The sequence below is a fragment of the Acanthochromis polyacanthus genome, chromosome 18 (genome assembly GCF_021347895.1).
Source record: "Acanthochromis polyacanthus isolate Apoly-LR-REF ecotype Palm Island chromosome 18, KAUST_Apoly_ChrSc, whole genome shotgun sequence".
NCBI classification, from domain to species: Eukaryota; Metazoa; Chordata; class Actinopteri; family Pomacentridae; genus Acanthochromis; species Acanthochromis polyacanthus.
In genome coordinates, this window is record NC_067130.1 from 16,695,234 (window position 1) to 16,722,939 (window position 27,706).

The 27,706-nt window shown below is 39.3% G+C and overlaps 1 protein-coding gene across 1 annotated transcript in view; it reads left to right on the top strand.

Moving 5' to 3' along the window:
- Positions 1 to 2,423: 2,423 nt before the first annotated feature.
- Positions 2,424 to 27,706, top strand: part of LOC110949472 (netrin receptor UNC5D) — a 211,636-nt gene continuing 186,353 nt past the window's right edge. Inside the window, exon 1 of the mRNA XM_022191566.2 lies at positions 2,424 to 3,035. Coding sequence (XP_022047258.2) covers positions 2,951 to 3,035 — 85 coding nt within the window. The 5' untranslated portion in view covers positions 2,424 to 2,950. The remainder of the gene's footprint in view (positions 3,036 to 27,706) is intronic.

Here is a 27,706-nt window from a genome sequence, read left to right on the forward strand (position 1 = left end):
ATCTGCTAAATATATTATTATTTTACAGCTGTCTGTCATTATTTTTCACTGTTTTTACAGTTTATGAACTTCCCAATCTTCCACCATTTTTGGACATATTTTTTCTTGTGGCACGTTTGCTGCTAGATTTTCACTTTTTTTTTTTTTGCAGAATTTTTTGCGTTGTATTTTTGCTTTTCTTTCATTTGCTGTAATTACCTTGGAACTATTTCCACTGTTTTTTTTCCTTATTATTATTATTATTTTTATAGTTGCGTCTTTTCTGCCTTTCCAAATGAGTTGGTAGCAGGGAAAAACATCTGGGTGGTGCACTTGCCTAATTATCTCTGTTTGTTTTGTCAGCGTGCTTTCCCCACCAGTCATTACCTGTACTCCGGTCAAACCCCTGTCAGGCAGCTAGGCAGGCTCAAGAGGTGATTGTTAATTGCTCTCTGTGACAATAATCACATGGAAATTTTCAAGTGTGCTATCTCCCTTGATGGACAAGGCTTATTGATTGCAGTGTGCTCTGTTGCACCAGTGGGACTTGACCCCTGCCCTGTTAACAACGGCTGGAAAGTAAACTGTGAGATGAAGGTGGGTGAATATGAACTGTAGCAGTGAGTTTCTATAATGAAACCTCTTTACTCTTTATCTCCTTGTGATTATTATTCCTTATGCCAGCGACCTGCAGTGGCATGCTACATCGGTGCACTCATGTAATAGTGGAGTTTAGCCCTACATATCTGAACAGGAAACTTTTTCTGAAGAAGAATAATGATACCGAAAGTCTCACTCTGAAAGCTGACAGGTTCGATTCATTCAGTTTGTAACATATTAAAACCCTGGGAGTCTGAATCTGTGCTTTTGAGACGGTCGGTTGTACACTGCAGTATCACGGTGAAAATGTTCTGCTATGTATATACACGGATCAGCCACAGCATTATGACAACTGACAGGTGAAGTGAATAACATTCCAGACCCCATAGGGCATCCTGAGAGGTTCTCTTGTCCATGTCCAGTGGTTCAGAGCACTTTTGACAACATAAGGGGTTCAGTTCAGTTCAGGCCAGCTTCAGTCGTTGCCGACTACGCAGAAGACATAAGAGGTACCAACACCATGGTAGATGGTGGTTATAATGTTATGCCTGTTTGGTGTATATGGCTGTTTAATTAGCTCATAATGTGTCTTCCAGCATATACGAAAGAGATTTTCTTGAAGGAGACTTAAAGTAAAGAAGCTAACTATTTCTTCCCCTTCCACTTGAAAGAAAAAGAAAAAAAAAGATGAGGCTGCTCATGGCAGTAGAAGATGAATTGACGTCCTTTCTGGTCATTGATTGAATCATTAGAAACTCATCTCTCATTTCAGAGTTACATGCTTAGAATTTTTTTTCCATTTGAATAATTGCTTTCATCCTCCGCGTAGCTTAGATGAAACTCTGCATTGTTGCTTTGTCATGAATGTAGACATTAATGAAGCCCCCACCTCTTTCTCCACACCAATCTCCAGTCAGTGTAGCTCAGCACACCAGCTCACCTACAACTCTGGTCAAACACTGTAAAACTACTGCACACTAAACAATGACAAGCTGTATTATTGGAGTAATATAGACATACATGTTTGAACCAGAAACTGATCTGAAGAGGAAGAATGATATAGAAATGCTACTCTTCACTTTGATGGAATCATTTTTTTAGGTTTATCAAACCCTAGAAGTTTGACAGTGCATCACAGTTTTAAGGTTGAAATGTTAAACAGTAATTTTTTTAAAAATCTAAAACTGTTAACAAGATTTTAAAAAATTTTACCACAGGGATCTTCAAACTAACTTTGTTTCAAGACTTTGTAACTCTGCATTATTGCTTTCCCTTGAATGTGCAGATTTACCCTTTACTTTGATGTGAGTTTTTTTTAAAGGTTTGTTATGTAAGAAATCTTGTCTGAATCATTGTTTTGAAATTGTCATTGGTACATTGCAGCGAAACCTGGAAATGTTCAACCATGGTGTTGACTGCTTGTTTTTCAGCCAATTTTCAAAAAACAACAAACGAAAAAAACAAATAAACAATAAAACATCTGAAAGTGTAAAAAAAACAACACCAGAAGAGGTCTTTAAGTAAAGGATCTAAACCTTTCTACTACCACAGCTCATATAAAAGGAAAAAGTGAGGCTCGTCACTGCAGTGTACAATGAATTGAAGTCCTTTTCTGGTCATTGATCTAAGTACTTCTGTGCATCAAGGTTACACATTCAGATATTTCTCTTCATTTTCTCCATCCTCAAGTAGAAAAACTTTTTAATTCATTTCTTCCACCGCAGCTGATGTAAAAGGGAAAAAAGTGAGGCAGATCACTGCAATGTAAGATGAATGAAATCATTGCAGAGCCTAATTGGCAGAAGGGCACCAATCAGAAGCGGCACAGGCTATACAAGGGTGCATTAAATTAGGAAGAAGGTGCCACTGACGAGAGCTCAACGTGGTGTCTGTTTCAGTGGCTACGTACAGAAGAGAGGCTTGGTTGGAGGTGCGAGAAAAGGAGGGAGACAGTTGAGCGAGCGCACGAACAATTGCGCACACGTATAGTTATTTCTCAACAGGTCTAGTGTGGTTTGAAGAAGACCTGTCTCTCTATTTCTTCTCCTCTCTCTTCTTCTCTCTATTATTCTTCCTCTTCCACCGTAAAGCTGTAGGCTCCGACGCGCTCTGTAGTGACTCCGCTCTCGCGCAGCTGAGCTCCACTCCGCACTGCGATTCATTGACCGCACGGTTCCTCTCCGGTAAACGGACACTAAAACCAGCCCCGACGCCCGGACCAGAGCGCTCGCCGGGACACGGAGACGTGTTTTGGAGGAGTCCACCACCCCCACCACCCTCACCAACACCCCCGGAGCGGACGACAAATGCTCGACGAGCCCCGCGGCCGGTGCCCCCAGACCCGCAGGGGAGGGAGCCACGCAGAGCAGTGATGGGACAGTTTTCGGGAGGATGCTACCTGACTTTTTCCATCTTCGTGCTTCTTGGTTTGAGAGTCCCGGCCACGTTAGCCAGAGGTAAGCCGCTCCGAAAACCCACAGTTGGGCTCTCGGTCCTCCAGAAGAAACTCGAGAAATAGGTGTGTAGCGGTGGCTGTAGTTGGTTTGGGGTTTTGGAAAAGTGGCGTTCACGCTGGTTTTAGCAGATTACGCTCGCGACTGTGGGAAGAAGTGCAACGTTTTTCTTAAATTCAGCATTTCAGTGATGCGAAGTTTGTATTTGTAATGCGCAACACGCCGGCTGTGGTGTGGTTGGGTTGACCGATTTTTTTTTTTTTTTTTAGAAAGATAATTGGCATTTTTAAAGATTTAAAGTGAGTCGAGTTCCTTCGAATGCATACAAATGAAGCTCGTCAAGAATTAAAATTACTTTGGGTTCAAATCTGCTCGGGGAAAAAAAACATCCACTTAAATGAATGCTCCTGCCTCATGTCACGTTTTAACTGTTAATGAAAAGAGAGAGCACATTTCTCTGTCTTCTTAACCACACTGTAGAGTACATGTTTGACAATCCATGTTGTTTGTTTTGTTTGTTTTACATTTTTGCATGACGGTTCCATCACATCTGGATAAAGAACCATCTTCATCGTGAACTGTTAGATTTGAGAGGTTTTGCCAGTCTGTCCTACTTTGCTCAGATGGAAATGAATACTTTATGGCTGTAAGCAGCCACTTTTATGATATATATGAAAGTTGTGGATGCTTTTTTTTAATTCATAAGTCTCTCTGTGTGTATACCAGCTGGTTGTTCATTTGATACCATCTGGGCTTTCGACATCACTGTCTTTTCCTAAGTGATCATCCACAAACCTGCGATTTACTGAACTGCCAGCGGTGATGTGGGCTCAGAGGATACTGAGATGTTCTGCGCTGTCTCAAAATGTTTTTGTCGGTTCAGTGAATAGATCATCATGAAATCTTTTCTTTTTCTTCTAGTGAATCTGTCCTGACCTATTGACATCCATTTAGCTCAGACGGCAGAGGAACAAAGATGCATTTGCAAGTCAATTAGTCAACTCGCCCGAAGGTTTTCGTTTTTGAATCTCAAGTTTTGAAATTAGCTTCAACTTTGGAAATTTGCATAGCATAAATATTAGATTAAGCATAAGTATCTTAAGGGCAACTTTGCATGTAAGGATCTGGAGGGTTTTGTCTTTTTTTTTTTTTTTTTTGAGTTGGTCTGAAAGGCGTTCAGGATAACCTTTCAAAACCGACTCTAAATTGTGTTTATACGACCTGCATTTCCACAGGGCTGCATTTCCTCCTGAAACGTTCCATGGTATTTGAAAGGAATGACCAGTGCTAGGCAGAAAACACAATAATGTTGCAAGTGCATGAAAGTAAAATGTGCTTGTGTGTGTGCAAGATGTAGTCTTTATAAGCTGCCTAGGTATATTTAGTAATATATCTACCAGGTTTGCACTGGCTGTCTGCCAAGCTTAAAATTAATATTTATGTTGTGCAGCAATATGGAAATACTTTATGCAGACATGAAATGACATGAAATGGAGAAGGCAGTCTCCGCAGCAAACTGACTAAATAATGTAAAAGCACGAGTAAGTTATGGAGCAAAGGATCGTGTCTCGAGCCGCCTCCGTGTACATTCTCCTCTGCAGTTGGTTATTTATTTGTCAATTATAAGCCGAGTTATAATTCAGCGATCCTAATTTATTCCATATATCTTGCAAGGACGGGACTCATAACTCATCTACAAGCATGTAATTTAAAGCTTAACACACTGAAGGCATCAAGCAGCGACGTAACAAACTTCCCCCGGAGGAGAAGGCTACAATCAGTGCCTACAGGTGGATTCGGGGAAGGAATGGGGCTGATGAAATGTTGAGCAGCAACGACAGACGTGACGGAGATGTTTGCAATACGACCAGTGAAGCAGAACTGTTAGTGATGAGAGAGTACATTGCAGCTTACATCCTGTATGTGTAAGTAGGGGACACAGCTTGACTCATCTATTTTGAAAAGAACTGTGGCGTGGAGAAGTCTACTCCATGACTAGCAAATTAGCGCTGCACGAGACAGTGGGGGGGAAAGGAAATTATGGGATTTTTCTGTGATATCAAAAAATACAGGTATAATAACCGGATGGCTTGAGTAGCTCTATTTGTGGTGGTGATTTGTATGGTCAAAGAAATTAGTTTGTTGCCTAAAGTGATGTTGAAGGAGTCAGCATCATCCTATGTGAAATATTTCCATACAACTGATGTTTCTTTTTCCAAGTAAAGTCTGTTTCTCTCTTGTTTCTCGCTCCTTTCACTGTGCCCATGTGGTGCCTATATGTCAACAACAACTGTATCTTTTTCAAAAGGTTATTAAAACAAACAAAACCTTCCATATGAAAGAACCCATGAACTCTTCTCTTGAAGATTAGTTCTAGAAAGTCAGAACGTCACCAAGCGTCACAATGTCTATGCTGAAACAACCTATTGTGCAGCCCTACTGTGAACGCGTTTTTTCTTCTTTTTTGTAGATTATTCATGCCGAAAAAGACCTTTTTTTTGTTTTGTTTGTTTGTTTTTTCAGTTGTCACATTATTGCAACTAAAACCAATCCGAAAACGATTAGAAATTTCATATCTGGATATTCCCCTTCTCCACCAGCAAAAAATGAATGCTCAGAAAACATGACCCTCATATTTAAGCAGTGCACATAAACACAAATGCATTAATTTTGTGGTCAAAATAACTCATTACAGGGCAAGGTTGGCAATTTTCTCGTTTGCCCCCTTGTTACAAATCCTTTGAAAAGCTCAAATCAATAATACTTTGACCCTTGTGAAAACTATTACCGGTGTCGCCAAAGCCTGATGTAGCTTCTTCCCCTGTGCCCAGGAGCTCCATTGTTGTCTGAAAACAATTAGAATAATATTGGTGTGCCACATGGTTGCAGTGGGTGACGTGGTTCTCCGTTATAATGAACAGGAGCGCTGCATTTTAAGTCGGTCCACGTGCATAATCCTGATGCTGTAAATGCGCCAAATGTGTTTTAATCTGCAGTTAAAAATAGTCCCCAACAAGGATACTATTTACTCCCATTGTGTAATGTTTGCTGAACCTGCAGTGCCCAAATGTTTTAATGGCCTTGGATTTTAGAAAGCTGACATCTTTTGCAGTTTAATGAAAAGGTTTGAGGCTGATTGAGAACAATGAACACAAGCTAACGCTGGCGGTTTTGATTTTTTTTTTTTTTTTTTTTTTCCATGGGATTCGTCAGCAGCTACATTAAAAAAAAAAGTACAGAATAATTGCAGTGTTAACCTTTCAAAATGTGATCTCTAAATGGTATAAATTAATTGGATGGACTACTTTGAAACATTGGTTACGTCTTAATGGGCTATTATAAGGTTGTCAGGGTGAAATCAATAAATGTGCCCCTTAGCCTGATAGGACAGTGTTGAGCCATATAACTGGCCAGCCTGACAAAAGACCTCACTCCCCCAAATCATGCAAGAGAAGCAGCAGTCTGCCATACTCCATGACAAATGCCTAATTGGCCTTACATTAGCTTAGGTAGGATAACCACCACTCAAACCTTCTTGCAACCCAAATTTCTTTACATAGAAAAATATGGTCCTCTCAACAGCACTGCCAGATGGTGGCAGAATACCCAATTTAATTTGGTTTTAGTATCCTAAATTCCATTTCAGTTTAATAGAATTCAACAAGCTCTTAGTGACCGGGGCTGGGTGCTGCAGCCCATGAAGCCTTTTGTACCTCCTGCTGTTAGAAACGCATCCTGGCTCGAGCACGGAGTAAGTGGGGGGTGGGGGGGGGGGGGGGTGGGGGGGGGGGGGGGAACTCCAGAGAGAGAGAGAGCAAGAGGCGAGGGGAATAAAGGGCAATGGAGTCATCTCTGCCATGTTTTATTTATCCCAAAAAAATGACTGCCAGAATCTTTCTCAAGCTCCAGCTTTGATTTAACTGGCATTTCACATGATATGAATTCACGAGCACAGTTGTGCTGGCATCCACAGTTGTTTCTATTCTGTAGGAGATGGCGTGGTGGTCGTATTGCCCAGTTTCACCACTGCATTATTCAAAAGGAACCCATTTCTCCATCCAACCCATCAACCCTCTCTCACATCATTTTCTTCTCCACATTCAGAGGGAACTAAGCTCACCCGCAGCCGAAGATGGGTAGGAAATATTGTCAACAGGGAATAGAGAAAGCTACGGAATCAAATGTGTGGAAATTTTCCTGGGAATGTAACTCAAAGAAAAGACATTTTGCTTGGAAGGAAACACGGATAACCCTGATAAAGCGTAATGGCAGTCTGGCTTGGACAGAGCTACCGTAGGAATCAAATAGCTATTGTTTTTTGTGTATAGGGCATTGAGACTTTGGAGTCTCGTCAATAGATCAGTTTTTATACATGATAGTCCCAGTAGAGGTAGGATTGATTGGAACAGAATCCTTTTGTTTGCTCCAGCACAATAACAAAGCTTTCATTATAAACCAGTTGATGTAACGTCACGTTTCTGTTCAGTTTCATTATGGATGTGTATAGATTGATGGAGCTCCTAGCTCCCCTTTCAGTCAAGTTTTGTTTTTGTTCTGCTGTGAATTTTTTTCCCCAAAGTTATTGGATGTAGCAGGCTTAGATGTTTTTTTTTGTTTTTTTTTCTAGAGTCATCGTTTATTTTGGATGAACTGATCAGGTTTTGTTGGCCTGAATCCTGATCCGTGTCCTGCAGTATTGGGTTTCTGCCGATGCTCACTGTACATAAGAAAAATAATTATGTACATAGCAGGAGAAGATATGCAGCATTGATTAAATGTGCAAATTAAAATGAGAGCTGTGGCCTACTAAGTTTGGCACGTCGTATTTTTCACAAGGTACTTGATCCAAATAAGGTCTGGGTTCAAAACTATTAAAACCGATGAGCTTAAATTATTAACATGAGATAAATGAAAGTTTAACCGGGTGGCTGTGATTCTTGAATTTGTGTAATGAGAGAATCTTTCCAACAGAGTCTGGAAATGTTTTGCACACTGAGAAAGGACAGATTAAGATTAAATAAGGGATTCATTAGTCTTCCTACAAAATCTTTCACATTTAAACACTTCATTTCAACTTGCATGTGCAGTGAAATGCCTGCACTGTAGAGCTCAGCTATCGTAAAGGAGAACAGCTTTACAACTGTTGCAGGTTTGGTGGACAACGCTATAAAGGTTAATTTAGGATTCTGACATTTGTATATGCAGTTGTTATACGGAGATTGTACTTTAATCATTCAGCTTCATGTATACATGCAGCATTTTATCATGTTTGCAATGCGACATTCGCTATCCGCCCAGATGTGGAGAGAATGACAGGGTGTGAGATGTTGCCATTTCAGTTGCCTCCTGCAGATTTGCCTCTCAGCCTTGTCTCAAAGCCTTGAAGCTTTCTCTTCGATAAGGGCTAGCATTGCTGTCATGTGTTTTCTATTAACACTGAAAGGGAAGCCTTGGAGATAACTGCCCATCCACAGTGTACCATTCAATGCCTCACTTGCTAACTCAAGGGCATTGCCACAAATGCTGGATTCGCACCATACACCATTCACTTCAATGCCAAACACTCTCTTCCCACCTCTCCCTCTCCTGCTTTCCTTCTCTCAGCTTGCAATTTTAACCTGTGGGTTGCACTGTTGTTTCCTCTAAATCGCTTTTATTTCACAAATACCCTGTCCCTTCATCCTTTCTTGTTGTCCACTCCTCCCTTGCAAATCCTTCTGGTGTAATTTAGCTTCAGTGGATTGTTGCTGTGACAAATGTTTTGGTTCTGGTATCATTTCTCAAGTCACCTGACTAAAGGAGAGCTCGTCGTGGAAAGGCAGAGTATGAGAGCGAGGAACGTAACAAGGAAAAAGCAGAGAGGCAAGAGAGAAAGACAGATAGGAGGGTTACAGTGCAGAATACTTAAGTATCTCATGTTATCAGTAACTGCCACAGCAGTTTGTCAGTAACAGTGAGCACCTGTCACCGCTCTCCCTGATGAATTAATTTCAAGAGTAATCAAAAGCAAATGCATATTTTATGACTTAGAATTAAAGCCAGGGTTCAGAGTATATTTGTGTTGTTTGCTGAGCATACTGCAGTGTTTTGACACACAGAAGTGAACATGTTCATGCATGAATTTAGGCGTCATTGGAAAATATGATGCAAGTAAATCAAAAAGAACAGATCAAGGCATCAACATAAATGTTTGTCTTTGTGTATAATTTCATCAGTTTTAAATGCGTAGCATGCCTAGTTTCAAAATTGCCATCACCATAGACCATTAAACTGTACCTGATGATGTTGAAAATATAAAAAAATGACAAGTGTAGAGGTGAATATGTAATCAATTTCTTTGTTAGTCTGCTTCAGAGCCAATTTAGGGCTCGTACTGTATTTGTCACAAAACGGATGCTGCCAACACGACAGTAGCCATTACTCTGCTTTAAAAAAGGAAGGTGTGGTGGTAAATGTTGGAGTGACGCACAATGCAAACAGACACGGGTAATGTAACCAGACACACACAAATTTGTTAATGAATAATCTGTTAATAATTTAACTGATTAAAAATACATTGATTGATGAGGCAGAAGACCAGCGACATGCATGTCAGAAAGTGGATTATACAGACTGTAGTACGTGGTTGTACCACCAGGTGGAGCTTCTTTAACAGATTGGAAGACTGTAGCTCGTGACCCAAGGAGGTGCTTGCTTGGACTACAGTCAGATTCCTGTTTGCAAACACAGAGAACCTTGGGAATATTAATGTTAACATTCAAATAGTTAAATAAGTATTTTTGCAATTGTGACCAGTCAGCTTAGCCTAACCAGAGCAGTATTTGTGAAGCTGTGTGGCACATTGGGTAAGAGAAACCCTTAGCTTGGTCAGCTTAATATTTATATTTCAGATTTGAATTTGTGCCAGTGGTTGGATAGTTGTACTGTTGAAGTTATGAATTGCTGCATAATATATGGTATAAAATACTTGCTGTTTACTGGAACCGTTCTTAATATTTGTAATGTTACTGATCTGAACAGTGTCTGGAGAAAATAATGGCTGCATTACCATAATAAAAACTTGCCTGTATTTCAGTCATTTTAATGATTAATTGATTGTGCATGTGGCTAACTTTTGGTTAAGAAAATTATTTCAAATTCAGTTTTAATACGTACTTTATCCATCGTGTAGGCATTTAAGATGAACTTTGATCCCATTTAATACTGAGGCTCTAGCTTTTGTTTTGTCTTTGTCACGCTTCTGTCTCATTAACACAGTGCCTTTTGAAGGGTTGGTTAATTGTTAGGAAACAATTTGGTTGGTTCATGCACGTTTCAAATTTCTAAACTTCACTTTGTGAATTCGTGTCAGGTTAGCTCTCTCCCTCCAGCAAGAAAATTCAGTGACACCTTGAGCTACAGAAAAGGACTCCGCCTGACTATATTTCATGCAGCCCTGTCTGTCCTCAATGGCCATTTGGTGCTTTTGTGAGTGTCAGAGATGCAGGATGGGGTTTAAGAGTCCCTCTTGGCATATGAAGTCTACATAATACCTCTCTGCAGTCATGTGTGACTGTATGTTGTAAAACCAACAAAGCTCTGTCATTCATGAAATGAAACAGAAAGTGGAATTCCATTAGCCTTTGAAGATGCCTTCTGTGTTTTTCAGAAGAAATCCTCCGTACTGCAGACAGAGGAAAGCTTCAGAAACGCTGTCTTCGCGAAGTGCTCATCTAAATCGCATACAATTCAAAGTTAAACTGGCAAAAATGATGATTTACACACTGTACTGCAGTAAACCTGGGGCAAACAGACTACCTTAAAGACAAATGCTCTTTCTTTAATCCATATTTCATGAATCAAAGAAAAAAGCAGCAATAATTGTTTCTGACTACCTGCCAAAATAGCAAGTTACAATTATTCCTCAAAAGATGTAACATTAAAAACTCCGTGTAGGATAAAAAAAAAAAAATCCCTGACTTTAGTTCCCCCCGCCAGTCTTATCAAAAAAGACAAGTGTGACAGTATGATCTGATTTGAAGGAAAGAATAATTGGATAAACAACATAACATTTTTGAATGGTAAGAACTACAAAAAGTTTGCCAGTCAGCAACCCCTTCATTACTGTATTCCTTGTATCAGTTTGGCGTTTTTTTTTTCTTGAAAAACAGTAAAACCAAACTGAAGAACAAAGAGTTTAAGCTGATGCTCATAAATGTACTGAAAATATTCAATGCATGACAATTAATCACTTCCTGATTATATAAGGTAAACTATTTGTCAGGGCATGTTTACATTCATTTTACCTACTAATCACTACCACTGTCATGCTGAGAATACATGATTTCATGTTGTAAACACTGAATCTGAGGACATTTTGGTGGGTTCAGGTAGAAAAACGTGCTTCTTGCTGAGCAAAAGGAGTGACGTTCACGGGACAAAAGGCGCACCTGTGTTTAGAGGAGCTGTTTAAAACCAAACTGACTCACTATACCTTTTTTCTCTTTAGCTATTTCTTTGCTGTCTCTTTTTTTTGTTTGTTTTTATTCGACAGTGAAAAGCAAGTTTATTTGGTAAAAGGGCACAGTGTTCAACAATCACAAGTTCTGAGTTCACTAAGCAGTCTGTGTAGCTCATCTCTCAGCTTGGCTGCTGTATCGACACCTTTACAGGCTTTCTAACTGCTCTTTGACCCTTATAGCCATGATCAGCAAACACCAGTCAGCTGTTTATGCTTTCTTTGGGAGCCCTTGCTTCTGTTTCAGGTCTTTTTAAAGTGGAAAAATGGCACACTTCAATCAGTACTGCACAGTTTCTCCTTTTTCTATTGCTCCACCATCTTATCCACCACTCATTCAGGCATTTAGTCACACCACTGTCCATAATCCAGATGTTTGTTTTTATTTTGGTATGAACAGATAGTGATTTGCATTTCATTTGATATTGCTTTGCACATCTTTTCAATCACATGTTTGTGTCCTTGGTGTATTTCCAGCTGCATGACTCCCTGTGGCCTTTACCTGTTGGTTGTTCACATTTATTATCTTCTATTGAATATGATTTTTAAATGAGGAAGTCTAAGTTCTACTTGTACCACAGATTTATATTTAAAGCATTTTAAACTATAATGAATAATTATATTTACATTCTTCAGGAACTTATTGTCATTGGCCAATGTCTTGAACAGCTGAATTTAAATGTCCATCCAAACGTGAGGTTGTGTGTTTTCCCCAGCTGTCTGAGCACCGTTGCAAGGTTATGCATGTGTAACTTTGATGAGGTTCCCCTTCAGCCAAGGACTTCCCTTTGTCATTAAGACAGATAACATCTATTGTGTGCATCGATGTGGCTACATTCATTTAAGGACTACTTTTGTTTCACCTCAGAGACGGCAGAATCAATAAATAGCTTTGCCTATTTCTCCTTCATGTCACTGTATTTGATGTAGACTAAATCAGCCCATGCATGTGCATGTATGTGGGTCATTCCGTATGAAATCAACCAATTTTAAGAAAACTTCCCACCTGACCCTCTCAGATTTTGCTAAATTTTTACATACATTTAGTGCATTATATATGATGGCAAAATCCAAAATTTGAATGCTTTATTGTCATTAGTTTCAAAGTTATGGCCATTTGAAGTAGGTAGGGGGTACCTTATTATTGCAGCCAAAATTAAGACTTGAAATTTTTGGTCGCACAGATATTTGAGTTTTAGCTGTTCATATTTCATGCATTACATACCACAGCACTTTCATTTTATACATATCCAATCCTTAGCCAAATTATACCACATAAAATTTCTAATGGATATGATTAGTTTTTGTGTAATGGGTGGCCAAATGTAGCAGTTTAGAAGTTCATGATGCATAAAATTGCAACTTTGTCATTCTCTGCAACATGCAATTCTAAATATAAAGCAAATATTTTCACATTTCTGAGGACGATAGGTCACTGTGAAATGATTCTGAAAATTTGGGATCTCTCTTTTGTTGTTCAGAAGTTATAGAAGTTAGCCTAGCCATGCTACACCCATGTTTCTGAAGGCACAAGGGTCTCGGGAAGCTCGGCAGGGAGGGAGGCGGGCTAAAAGGTTGTCTATCAAATCCCTCTGCAGCAATTGAGTAGGTATACAACCAATCAATGCAACGAATAGGGTGACGTAGTTCCGAGAACACCGGCGGATTGTGGCTAAGTCCCATTAGCTTCCCAACCAGCAGAGCTGCGGAGCCAACTGGTATATTAAGGATTTGCCATATCCCGTCGGCATAAGTCCAAATACGTCTTTCTTCTCAATGAAACACTTAAGTGCCTTCCTTTGTTTAACTTTCAAGTTGAATTTTAGCTTCAAATCTTTAAGGGCTGTGGCCAAAGCCGAGTCGAAAGATAACTGTTTATTGTGCGCCGGTTGTTTGTCAGAATTGTCACGCCTCTGTCGTCACTTAGTTACGCCCGCCTTCTGACTCTACACTTCATGGTGATTGGTCCGGCCAGTTTTAGGAGAATCCAGCCTCGAGCCTTATGAAGGGTAACTAGACCCACTCTGGCAGAGAATTAAATTCATTGCCGTGGGTTGTCTAGCGCAGCTAGGCTATATAGAAGTTTGAGAATGATCGAAAATTTCAAGTCTTAATTTTGGCCGCAATTTTAGGGTATCCCCTACCTACTTCAAATGCCCATAACTTTGAAAGTAATGACAATAAAGTATTCAAATTTTGGATTTTCCCATCATATATAATGTACTAAATGTATGTAAAAACTTAGCAAAATCTGAGAGGGTCAGGTGGGGACCACTGGTTGAAATGAAATGGAATGACCCATGTATGTGTGTATACACACACACTAGTCTTCTCCTGATGTCAACAACAATCAAATTTATTTATCACAATGATAAATATTTCTCATATTATCTTTGTTTAATATGAAGGCAACATGAGGATAGTAACTTCAACTGCAGTTTGGTGTTGGATTGACGTCACACAGTTGCATATTTAAACTGCTTTGCACAAGCTGAGGAATAAGCACATTTTCAGTACCAAATAGTTTCTCATCCAGAGATTGAACAGAGACATCGTTCTTTTGAAGTAATCTCATTTGACTGACGTTAGAAGTGCACATCTTAATCATTCGAAGTTTGATTTAAAGCAAACTTTGGAACAGGTTACTGTGAAAAGTAATAAACAAATGAATCATTAAAAAAATATAGTATTTTTTTACGTGTTGTCTGTAGTAAATGTAGCAGTTCAGCTTGAATGCTTCTGCATTCAATTAAGATCTATGCTGAGCGATGTTATCGCTACAGTTTACATACATTACTTTTATACCAGCAGGACTCTGTTGTCAAACGTCACAGCTGAAATAGGTGTGAGACAATGCGTATTAAAGTGGTAAAATATCGACAGTATTTCTACTGTCTGCCTGTCATGGTCTCCAAACAGAGCGTGCACATGTACTGACAAGACCCATATTCAAAGCATTGAATTGTAGAAGCATCTAAAATTGAAATGTCAGGTTGAAATGAACATGCTGTGAATTAGAATGTGGAAATAGAAAAGACAGCCTTTTGTGCAGCAGCACCTTGTCTCGACATTCTTGTGTGCATTGTGTTTACTGACTGTGTCCAAAGCCTTGATACCAGACTGGGGAAAAAACCTGCATTTTTCTTCTGTGAAGTATCATAATGAGAGTGCGGCAATGGTCTCATTCTCCCACTCCTAATAAGTTATCTTGAGATCTGCTAATATCTAGGTATCCTTCTCGTTTTCCTGTGTATGTGTGTGCTCTATAGCTGTAATCCAAAACAAGGCCTGATAAAATGAGAGGATAAAACCCAATTACCCAGTAGGCAGTCCTGAGTCATCTCCCATTTGTTCCAGCCATTGTCTTCTCTGTCTACTTCTCTTTATCTCGATTTGTATGGTTTACTCAAAGACCACCCTAGCTGATTGTAATCTGTAGGTGAAAAGAAATGAGATTAAAAAAAATAAATGTGAAGAAGAAAGTGAAGTGATAGAGTGAGCTAATCGATGGCAAGCAGCTTGCACACAGAGATTCTCTTTTCTCTTCAGTATAATCTTCCAATGTGATTGTGAAGTTTGTGTGCGCCAGGCACTGAGGGGACCAATTAAGGAGCGGCGGGGCAGGAGTCTGAACTGCTGGCTCTCCTAATAGCCTACAGGCTGGAGTGGTCCTGATCCATAGTCAGTCGATAGCACAAGCCTCACTCGTCTCAGCCAATGAAAGCCAACAATCATACTCAATGTGGCAAAGAAAGTCAGAAAGGAATAAAGATTCTTGCATGTGCGTGGATATTTATTTCATTGATTCTGCTTTGGCCGTAACATTGCGGTAAGATGATATATCATATTTATTTTATCAGTGTATGACAGACCACAGCATGATTTTGACCTTTGGAAAAGACCTGAGAATCTTCCATCTCTTTATGCTATAAGTACACTATCTGACTGCAAGTATTCATTTTTTTTGCTGGATTTGGTTTGTTTTATGTCCTTTCTGCTAGCTAAAGCCACTATTTATTGTAGCCCTCACACACTGGGGGAATATACTTCTGACATTCAGCTCTCCCTCTGCTGACCTACAAGGTGTATGATAACCTACAGAAACAGCGGTTTGTTTTCAAGGCTAATGGAGAAAACTCCCAAGGCGGAGCAGAAGCCGGTGATGTTATGACCCATCTCAAAGGCATTCTGTTCACTCTTAGCAATTTCCCCACAGATGAGGTAGAGTCCATAATATACTGTGACGGATTTAACGTAATCAATAGCCATAGATGTCATTTACCAAGCTGTTCAAATGCAGCACACTTTAAATTACAGGACTAAGCCTTTGAGTGTGCTGCACTGCATATGTACATGCTGTATGTACATTCTGATAAATGACTGCTGGAGAATAAGTGCTTTTGTTCCATCTTTTCACCAATTTCATCAACATTTCTGTCGTACTTTCTTATTCCACCTGTGAGTGATGGGATTTTTTTCTTCTATGACTCATAACAAGGACTGATGCAAGAAAAATGTCTGGACGTTCATTCTTATTTGCAATTGCCTGTAACACAGAGGAGAATGAGGGGTAAAAAAGAATTGTCATTAACAACAACAATTGATACAGAATCATCATCTGCTGTCTTTGTTCAAAGGTTGGCTCCCATAGTTCTATCATTGTCTGTTCTCGAGCTCTCTTCACTTCAGTGTAGGACTGTTGCACTCCAACTCTTGATGTCATCACTCCATTTACCTCTGCCTTCCTCCTGCACATGTTCCTTCGATGGTGCCTTCACGAATCATGTTTGGGAGCTGTCTAGCACTACAGAACATGGCTAGCATAACTCATTTTCCTTTGCATTAGATCACACACTAGGCTCCTTTTTGTATCGGCTCTCTCTAACACTTTCATGCCTGTCACTCTTTCTCTTCAACAGATTTTTAACATTCTGCTAATGCATCACATCCAAAAGGATTGTATTCTCTTCTGGTTGTTTTTGTGAGTTGCCATGCCTCACATCCATAAGATATAAGTTTTTTGCATGTCCATGCATAGGGATATTGGTGCGCTGTTCTGTCTTGCCCTCCTACACTTGATTTTAGGATTTAATATATTTTAGATGTGATACATTTTTTCCATTTAATTTCTTCTACAAAATTTTGCATAGTTTAACCCTAAGTTTAATATTGTAATCAGAACACTGTGTTCCACAAGTCTCATTCAAGAATTCTCCAAAAAACAAACCATTAGCACTTACAAATGATGTAAAACCAAAAAAAATTCTGGGCTCGTCAGTGAAACCGAGAAGTCATTAGTGACTCGGCTGTGACCAACAGAAATGTGACAAAATAGGGATTTTCTTGGTTGCACTGCAGGCTGCGTTTACACAAACATGAAGCTGAAAATGACACTAATGGGAAATCTTAAAACATCTATAGTACGTACAGTCGCCTTTTTTTTTTTTTTTTTTTTTTTGTACCAATGGCAACACCTGTGGACACATGGAAAGATGTGTGTGTTGATTTAAAATTTTTCAATTTTCCTACAATAAGTAATGAAGGTAATTCAACTTCTTTTTTTGATTTGTTTTGTTTCTGAGCTACACTTTTGAGTTGTTTACTTGTCGCCATGGTTGTAATGTTTCCATTAGGGTGAAGGATTTTGTATGGCTGTAAGAAATGAGGCTACATTGAGCAAAAATGGACAGACTCTGCTTGGGTTTTACAGGGTTAATAGAATGGAATAAAGATTTGGAAGCTGTGGTTTCATTATGCTCGACATGCCTGTCTTCGTATTATTTCCACCTGTCCCTTTTCACCATGACAAATGTAGGCGCATTTTTGCATGTCCATTCTTTTTTCTGTTTTGTCGTTTCATTACAGCAGCCCCTTGGCTCCTTTTGGGAAATATTGCCTGGTTTGATAACTGGCAGGAGAAATTGTCTCCCTTACTCTTACCCACTGAAATGGTGACAGCCAGCTCCTTTGCGAGATCTTTCTGAAGGAAGGCGTGACAGAAACGCATATCCTACAAGCCTTCCTTCTTGTTGGTTTTTAAAGGCAGTGCAGTACTTTGTTTATATTCCTTCTGATTATTTAATAAGTCACTATAAATTGTTGTGCTAAATGCTTCGGACTGAATTTTGGAATCACCTGTCGTCTCTGCTTGCCATGACCCAATGCTGCACATTGATTGCCACATTACTAATTATTAGTTATTTATATCTGAGTATTTCTGACTGTAGGTTTATATAAACATGATGTTGTGGTAGCTCAGAGGCCTTTTATTTGTGGTTTTAGGTTCCAGTTATTTGTCTAATTCGTTTTAATGTATATATTTTACCACCTTTCTTCTCTTTAGAATTGCTTAGTGTTAAAATAGCTTAAGTCCTTGCTCATTGCATGTTTTGCAGCCTCTACAGAACGGTGTTTACCAGCATCAAGCAAATGTATGTGCACCTGTGCAATGTTAATTTTGTGAGTCAGCAGCTTTTATTAGCATACATGGGAAGTGAGCATATGCAGTTGTCAAGTATACACCAGAATATTTACCTCACCACGATTCCATATGTCTTCTGACTCTTTGTCCTTCTGTTCCCCTCTTGTTTTGTTAATCATTTCTTTATTCATTTATTTACAGATTACTCTAAGATATAATACGATTTAGCTGCTTTGCAGTGCTGTATCAGAATTGTACTTTTTATGCGCTGTACATAGTTATGGTGGTGTTGGCATGCGACAAGTGTCTGATGTTTGAGCGCTTGTGCCTACTCAAAGCTTTTTGCATGCTTTGAGAGAACTTTAAACTGACAACTGAAGACATTCTAAAATGCTAGCTTAATATACAAATGTATTATTTTGTATATGTTTGAGCTGTTCAGTATGTCTGACCATTGTCTTTGTGATTTACCAGATGCTGTTTATATTCAAAAATGGACACTGAGATCATTACCAAGCAGCTTCATGCCATTCAGAGTGACCTATGGCTGTTCCACAAAATATTCTAATTAGTGTTCTCTGACCCACTGCTCCTGTCATTAAAGAAAGTTAACTCAAACATAGTTTTGCTGTTTTTTTTTTGTTTTTTTTTAAACTTGCAGAGCAGTGTTAGTCTTATTACAAAGGAGGTGTCTGGTAGAAATAAACTCATTTTTTGCAAAACCTTTGAATTAATGACCAACGCTGGAATTTCTCTGGTGGATACAGTTGCCTTGGAATAACTGTCAGATTACAGTTATTCTAACACGCACAAGACCGTATTTTACTTGAAAGATTGTAAACACAAGTGTTTTCAGTTGTGTAAGCCTAGTGCTTTCGTACAGTTCTCTAACAAGCTTCACTCAATAAAATCAGAATAACCCCAAAGCCGTCAGAGCCTCGTACTAGAACAGACTGCAGTTTAAAACACCTGCTCACCTAAAGCAAAATGTCTACCTGATGAACACTCTTATTAAAGTCTGCACAACTGCACTTTTTCCTAAAATGATTTGTTAGAATGTCGAATATTCAAGGCAAAGAAACATTTACTAAGATGGACGACGCGCTAAACAAAAACAACGGAGGAACAGTGTTAGCAGAAGAGACGGCAACAAAAAACGATGTTAAGACTGCTTAGCTGATTTTAAAGTTGTCCTCTCATCTTGTGAGTTAATGCAGTTGGACAGGTGGTGCATCTAAAGGGCTGAAATAACATAAAGAGACGTGTAACATGCACAGGAAGAAACGCCTAGTATTAACCTGAGTCTTGGGTGAGAACTCTATATGCTAATAAACATGTACTGTGCATCATTTCTGTTTGCAAAAGCAAAACTGGTGAGAGGCAGCAGTGGGCTTTATGTGCCAGGTCTGCCAGGAATTCAAGAAGAGGATGAAGAAATGAAAACGGATGTGGTCTTCTTATGGTATGACAATCCTCTTGTTGCACCTCATTAGCCATCTGCTTCATGGGGAAACACTGTTGTTTATAGTTCTTTAAACCAATCACAATAAGCTTGTTTGATGCTCAGCCCAGCATGCAGCAGTGGTGCCCCTGCAAAATAGTGATGTCAAACATTTGCACACTGGGAGGTGGAAACTGTGGGGAAATTTGATGAAAGAACCAGACAGGCCTGCCTTGTTCGATAGTCCAGATCTTCATCAAAGCTTGTCACTTTCAATATGTTGATGCTCAGAGGTTGTGGTTTTCTGTAGCAAAGGGGATTTTGTAAATGATTATATACAGTTAGCAGAGAATATGGAGAAAGCTACAAGATGGGTTGCAGAAATTGAGGGCTTCTACCTGAAGTCTGCATCCAGTGAGTCAGACTGGGTGGTTGTTTTGCTTTGACAGGTCTTGTTCTTACTTTTTTTATTTTGCTTATTATTCCCAAGTTTCAATGGCAAGATATGAAAAGCCATTTAGTTTTAAATTTTGTGCTTTTCTTTTTATAAGAACTAACAGATATTTAAAATGCAGTTGAGTTCCAAATTATGTATTTTAGCCAGAATTGCACATAGGGAGAGAAAACATGAACGGTTGTATCGGAATAAAAATCCTCTGAATTAAGATAACTTTGTGACCAGCAGTGTAGTCCTCTGCCTGACTTTGTGTTGTAGCACTTGTTCCTCTCTCACTTGCTTTGTGTCTTTGACGGCTCACAAAGAACTACTAATTGTACAACAGCACATCTGACAGTATGCGGCACGCTACAACAATATAGTAGAGAAAGATGAGACCTAGAACTGTTTGTTTTAATTCATTTTTAATAGGAATTTACAGGCTACAAATCCACCTCTACTCCAAAATGAGATTTACCTATGACTTGCCTTTTCTGTGCAGAAAGATGCATGTGCAGAGTCTGACACTAGAAGGCTGCTTTCACATTCACATGCTGGACTCAGTTTAAATAGTCTGCTTTGAAAGCATTTGTGGTCTAATACAAAAGTTGGATGCGTAGACTTACAACCTCAGTTCCACTTACTGTCCACTCAGAGTAAACTTTACGATAATGTGAAGATATCTTGTGTCTATTAGTCGAGACTGTGGGGAAAAAAAATCCACTGCTGTACTTTATCCCAATATGTTCAACTGTGGACAACACAGCTAAATAATTGCATCATAAAAATGGAACCAAAACAGACCGTACAAGGACAATGGAACTGTAAAGGACACTTGGATATTTTATGTAGCACTTAGACCTCAAACACCCCATTTCTCAGCCTCTGCCTTCTTCTCTCTGCAACTTATGCAGATGTTGTTGAGGACATGTGGCAATAATGCATGTGAAACTGCACATCTGTCATCTTTGGCTCAGGGTGAGAGCTGCTGGCACATCAAACAGCAAATTTCATTTCTCAGTTATCCCCAGCTACAGTATAGCCAGTGGTAATCAGCTGAAATGGTGAATAAATCTGTTTCTGAACCATATGGATCTTTCTTCATGTAAGGACAAGCTTTACTTTTGCATTATGGGGATGACCTTGATTACAAGCTACACAGAACAGTGGCAAAGCAGTCATTAGGCATTCTTTTTCATCACTGGACACACATGCAGCTGTTTGTGCGCTGACAGTTTTATCAGGAATGAAGAATCTGCTTCTTTAACAGAATGAACGAAATGCTTTGTCAGACTCTCGTATTGTGAGGCCCACATCCATTCAGTGGATTAAGAATAGATGATCAAATGACTGTATTTCACATAAACTTTTACAATATTGTGAGAAAACTTTTAAAATTGGTTTAAGCTGGTAGCTGTTTGACTTCTGCATTCAGATATATGGCTCTGTGATATAGCAGTACATCGTAGTGTACGTCATGAACGCCTTTGACTCTCTCGGTCATCAGAGCTGCTACACCAAAATGGAATTTATGCTTTATTTATTTAGATGACCTCATTCTTATGGCCCAGTCAAGAGTACATGGTATGTTCCAGTGTTCATTGTAGTAGCAGCATTTTACAAAGTTTTGTAGTGATGTTATCTACACTCCAGGACTGACGGGTATTGCTGAAACTCGTAGGTGGATGCATCAGATAAGGCTAACCACAGTGATTTGGGGGGCTTTTAGAGAAATGTGAAGGATGGCTGAGCACTCAAATCACCTTTTGTGCATGGCTGCAGGTTTTGTATTTAGGGTAGTGAACATTTGTGCCACACATTTGTTCCTGTACAACTAAACTGAATCCTCAGCTATGTCTTTAAGAAAACATCAAATCAGCATATCTTTGCTTTTTGTTTTAACGCTTTTTTTTTTTTTTTTTACAGCCAAGCAGTCATATATTGGAAAGTATGGGACTCATCCTTTTAACCTAGAAAATGGAGCAGAAGCTTTCAGGCCTCTCAAACAGTGATGTTTTTACACAAAGCCTGTCTTTTTTTTTTCTTCTGCACCGAACCACGTAGTTTTGGTGCATAAACCCAACCAAGCCTCTAACAAGCAGGTATAACTGACAAAGTGTAAACCAAACTGTGATTTTTCTCCCAAAACCTAACCACACAGATTCTCACAGACTTAGGGGCCGTTTACACGAGGACGCTTGCAGGTAAAAACGTCAAAATATTTCAACAAAACACCCTATCGTTTATACGAGGATGGCGTTTTGGGGGCTTAAAAACGCAAAAATTTGAAACCGGCCTCCAGAGTGGAAAAGTAGAAAACGCTCCGCTGTTACGTTTCCGTCTAAACAGCAAAACGCAAAACTTTGCCGAGATCTGACCACGTCGCGTACGCGATTACGTCACATACGTGTGCCGGTGCTTTGGTTTGCCGGCCAGTACAAGGAAGTAAACAAAGATGTGATTATTTCCATCCTTCGTACCTTCAAGCAACTCTGGCAGCTCTATGTACACTACAGGAGTCGTACCAACAAACGTACAGAATCTGTACAGATTCCATTCATGAACATTTACTGCAACAGAGATCCGAAAAGGGAGATAGTACGCATGCGCGTAGACATGGCGGAGTTTTATCACGGAGCCACCCAGCTGCCTGGCATGCATATCCAATCGAATTCCATAACGCCTACACCCCACCGCCATTTCAACCCAGGGGAAACACTGCATTCACATGCAGCAGATCATATCTTGCGCTCTATTGTCCTTGTCGCTTTGTTGCCATGCTATTGGTTTCCAGTGGTACAAAAATCCCGTTCTTCATTTAATTCTCCTTCCCCCGTTGAGGCCGACATCCCCTGAGTCTTGGCTTCTCCACTACATAGTGGCCTTTGCAACCCCAGTGACTTGGGAAGACAACAAAACCTACATCACACAGACCATTGTGGACCATCACATACTCACTGGTGTGAAAAATATTAGACCAGACTAACACTGGCCTTATGCATTCATTATCCCTGCTTACCATCATACACAGACTTTGGCTGTTTGAAACTGAAAAAGATTTCAAATGAAACTTTGTTTCAAAATGTAAATAAGAGTTTAGTTGGTTAAGAGTGTCATTTTCATGGCATGAGGTGAAGCACAGCTGCTGTGGCTGACACCCCCAGACTGTTTTTCCTTGTAGGTCAATAGATCCAGTCATATACAGTAGTCTGTGACAAAGTCGTGATTGTGCAATTTCCTATTTGAGCAAGTATTGTATTACAAGTCTAAAAGTGACAAGCTGAAAAAAGGACTCCTGCAGACACAGGGCAAGTTTAGATGCAATTTAATGGGAAAATGAAATGTTAAAGGCCTACAGTCAATCCACTAGGCAGCCAGCTAATACAGTCCTATTAGAAGGAGGAGGAACAGGTGTGTTAGCAGGTGGCTGAATTTGAAGACTGTCAGGTTGGGAAAACAGAATGGGGGCGTCATGTGGGCATGTGACGAATGACGGCGTCCAGTGTGCCACATAGACAGCACAGGCATCAACATGTTGGTTTTGAGTGCGAAACTACTAGAGCATGTAGTGCAGTTTTTCCAAAGAAACCTGTCAGTGGTGGACCGGGGAATTAACTTCATTAGCCTAATCTATCTCTGCTTTAGTCTGTATGCAGCTATGTTCTACATATGTGAAAGACTAAGTAAGCTATCAAATACATGTACCTTATTTCCAAACTTTATATATATTTGCATGTTACTTTCCGCAACACAAGCAGCACCCCAGAATTTTTATGACTTATACTAATTCTTTAAGTGCAAAAAGCCTCAGCCCACATTGCTCACTGGTCCTCTAATATACCTGTATCCCAAAGCTGCAAAGTTGATTAATGGTCTTTGGTTAAATTTATTCTAGAATTAACTCTACTTTAGTGGTTTAATTAAGGATCTATAGATTGTTTACCCTGTGTAAAACACAGAAAATTGAGGGGAAAAGCACAATGTGAAACTCCTGAAGTATTTATTAGATGATTATGAGACAATGTGCTTCTGTGTTTACCTTCTTTTCTACTCCTTCTGCCAGATCCAGTGTTGGATCAGATTTTCCAGACATACATTATGTGAATTTTAGAGTCGCATAAATGCATGCATTACAGCTTTGATCCCCTGCTTTATTTTCTTGTTCCTCCCTCTCCTCCACAGGTAGCAGAGCATTAACCTTTAGCCAGTGCTTTTAAAATGAGGACTGGGGCACTGGGAGTCTGGTACCCTACAGTACATCCCTTACCTTCAACATCAACGCTTTTTACCCCTGCGAACCTTCCTTATTCATGCAAAAACGTGAGCTCAGTGAAGGTGGTTGGCTTTGATCTCCTCTATAGCTCTTGATGGCTGCAGAAGTGCAAAAAACTTTGAAAACACCAGAGACAAATGAGGGATTTCAAATAAAGGCCTGTTGTTTGGACCTTTGACTTTGAGAATTCACCACATAATCCCTTTTAAGCTTGTAAAATGGTTAGAAAAATAAATTCTTATGGTCAGGCCAAGACTTATTTCCCCACACACTTTAGTTGCTTTAATTAAGTAAAAGAAATTAAGTTTTATTAGACAGAATCTAGCTCTCTAACCATTGTAGCTTGAGATTGGGAAAGTGTCATGCCGTCCTGATTTTAAGCCTGAGGCATCTTCCCATGGTTGCTGAAACTGACATTTGTAATAGGCTGTTTTCTCTCCAACTATGCTTAGAGTACATTTCCACATTCTTCCACTTTTTTATACCCAGGGATCCACTGATCTAACTTTTTTTTTTCTTGACACCAAGTTCAATACTCGCACTCTGTAGAAACGCTTGTAAAACATAACTTATTATTGTAACTGCACGTGGAATTTAAGTTCACCAATATTCTTTAAGGAGTGTTCCATATTTTGATAGTGTTGCAAACTGTTAGGATTACGAGGTGCTTTTGCCAATCTTTTTTTTCTTCTTTAAACTACCAGATACAATAATCTCCCAGCTGATGTGTGAATAGTTTTTCCACATTTTCTCGGAGAAATGGTGCACAGTCCATCAATTTGTGATGTTAGATAGGTGGAACTACTATTGCAGAAAGGCAAGGAGCTGTCTGTACACTGAAATGTCTCCAAGCTTCTCCACATTTTTATTAGTGAAGCATTTCATTTTGCAAAGTCTTGATCAGGCGAGCATCCATGTGAACAAAAATTAGAGCTCCACTTGTAGTTACCGAATCACATGCAACAGAGGTTGAAACCTTGCAGGGTGAAACAAGCGGAATTTTAATCTCAATAATTGGGTGTTGTTTTTTTTTTTTTGTACCTTCAACTTGTTGTCAAAGAGCCCCATTTGAATCTTTTATTGATGTTCCAAGAAGTGCTGCCTCTGAGTCATGTAACACTGTATATGGGGAAATGAATTGGGATTTTTTACTTTTAGACCCAGAGGTGTACAAAAAAGGTCCTCCCGCTTACAGACTCTATTACATTTTTCTGAATAGTTTATAAGACTCTGTCTTTATAATGCATCAACCATGAAAGTTTTAATATGTCCTGACCTAGTTGATGTATCACTTTTAACTTCTAATACAGGTAATGCACATGGCTTGTGTTTTTTGCTCATGTAAACTAGATTAGACCTCTTTCTTAACGCTTTAAGTAAGGTGATAATTTCCCAACATGCTATTTAACAACTTCAGAAAATGTTCTAAAATGGTTGGACCAATCCCTTTCATGGTGCATGCAGATGGGAAGAAATCAGAAAATGGAAGTGATAGTCAAGGCAAAATGCTGAGTTATTGTTGTTACGAGCCAGAACTGTGAAAATGCCTTGTGGTTGCTTTGTAGTGTGGTCTATTGAACTGCAGCCAGTGGAGAAGCTCAAATCTAACTACCTTATTATGGGTGAATTTTTCATGATTCTGCATACACTTGACAAGCAGTTCCTTCTACAAAAGATCGAGCATTGTGCAAGACTGAACGTAATGTCACTGCAGTGTGACAGCCTCAGTAGTTTCATATCAGTTTATTTGACTGGCCACAGGAGGCCATATGCTATTTAATGAAAAGTAGCATGGTTCAGATTTAGGACGAGTGTCCCATTGCTGGGTAATTGCCTCTGAAACCCTGATGAACCACCACAGAATTTAATGCAGCTATAAAGTGTCATTTGGAATAGAATTTGAAAGAAAGTGGAATCATAACTGTGTCATGGGTGGATGACAACCCACCGATATTTTATCCAAGATTAAAAGGGAATGATGAAATTATAATTCTAGTTCATCAGCCATCTGCTCTCTCTTATTCCATGTGGCACGCATTAGAAAGCTGATGGGTGCCGAATGTGAGCGCTCAGTCTAACCTTTGGGGAAAGGCTAAGAATAAACACTTCAATAAACCGTTTTTGATGGCTGGTAGCTGTTGCTACCTGGACATTCAGACAGTGCACGAGCATGGAAAGGTCACTTGTCCCAAACGTATGGGTAATTGGGCCTAAAATACCACCTGGCATGTTTTCTTCCCGCGAGGTGTACTGGATCCTGTCAACCTTTACAGACATCCTATTATACCTTGTACCATATGGAAAGACAATTATGTTCTGTCAATCCACATACCAAGACTTCAATTTGAGCCTAATTTTTTTTCTGGTTTAGCAGATATTTTCTGTGCAGGCACATTGTCTAACCTGAAGGATAACATTTGTATAATACTAGGTTGTGAACTGTGACTGAGAATTATACTCAAAGCTTTCATTTTTATAGTCTTCAGAGTCAGCTGGAAAAGTACAATTATGCCGTAATTCTTCTTACTTCAAGGCTTAGCAGACACAAACTCTCCATATCGTCATCTCTCTCATATCCTCCTGAGATCTTTATCTTCTCATCTGTGATGTACCATTGTATTAGAAAACGTATCCAAATGTAAGCTAAACCTTTAGAGATTTGTCAGCCTAACTTCAGTGTCTGTTTACACAGAGCAGATTGGAAAAACGTGTAAAAGGATGTAAAATATGCATAGTAAATTATACATATTGATTCCAGGTTTTCTTAATTTTTTTTTATGAAATAAATAATCCACAAAATTCAACTTTCTGAATGAAGTCATTTAGATTTCTGTATTTTGAAAGCTATGCATTCATAGTTAGAGACCCGGCATAAAAAAATGCCATCAGGTAGAGAAAAAATGAATGTCACTTCACTCAGGCCTCGTTTCATGATTGAATGCTTCTGACAGATGGCATCGTGTTCTGTTTGTCATTGTGGTCAATTCTCAGAAAACTTTCTATTGATTTAAGCACTTTTACCTCAATGTCAGGACATTAGTCGGGGGTTCTTATGTTTACGTGGTGAATGATTTCCTTTTGTCACAGCAGAAGGTCATCAATATTTGAGTCATAGTGGTCTCTAATGCGCGGAACAGATGTGGCCTTGGAAGCGCAGATGGAAGCGAAGGTTTTTCTCTTCTGCTTTTTCCTTAAGTGCTGTGTTTTTTTTTTTGTGTGTGTGTTCTATCAACAATTGAGCACAGACCTACGGGTCCATTTGATTATAGGATTAAGCTGTTATTCAGGACATCTGTAGTTCACTCTGAAACACACTGTGAAGCGCTCAGTCAACAAATTAAAGCTTATTGTTTGTTTGACCACAAGCTCTTCACTTAATACCATAATGACTCACTGTAAATGTGATTGGGTATATTATTTAAATAAGTCCCATCCTTTTGTGCTAGCAGCTGCTGTGCATATATGGTATATTCTCCATCCATATAATTAAATGCAATTCCCAGAACTAAGTAAATTCTTTGAGAGTGAATGAGAAATATTTTGATGTATTTTAGTTTTATAGATTTATATTTGCTGTCTTATGTCAATACGCCTGAGCTGCTGAAT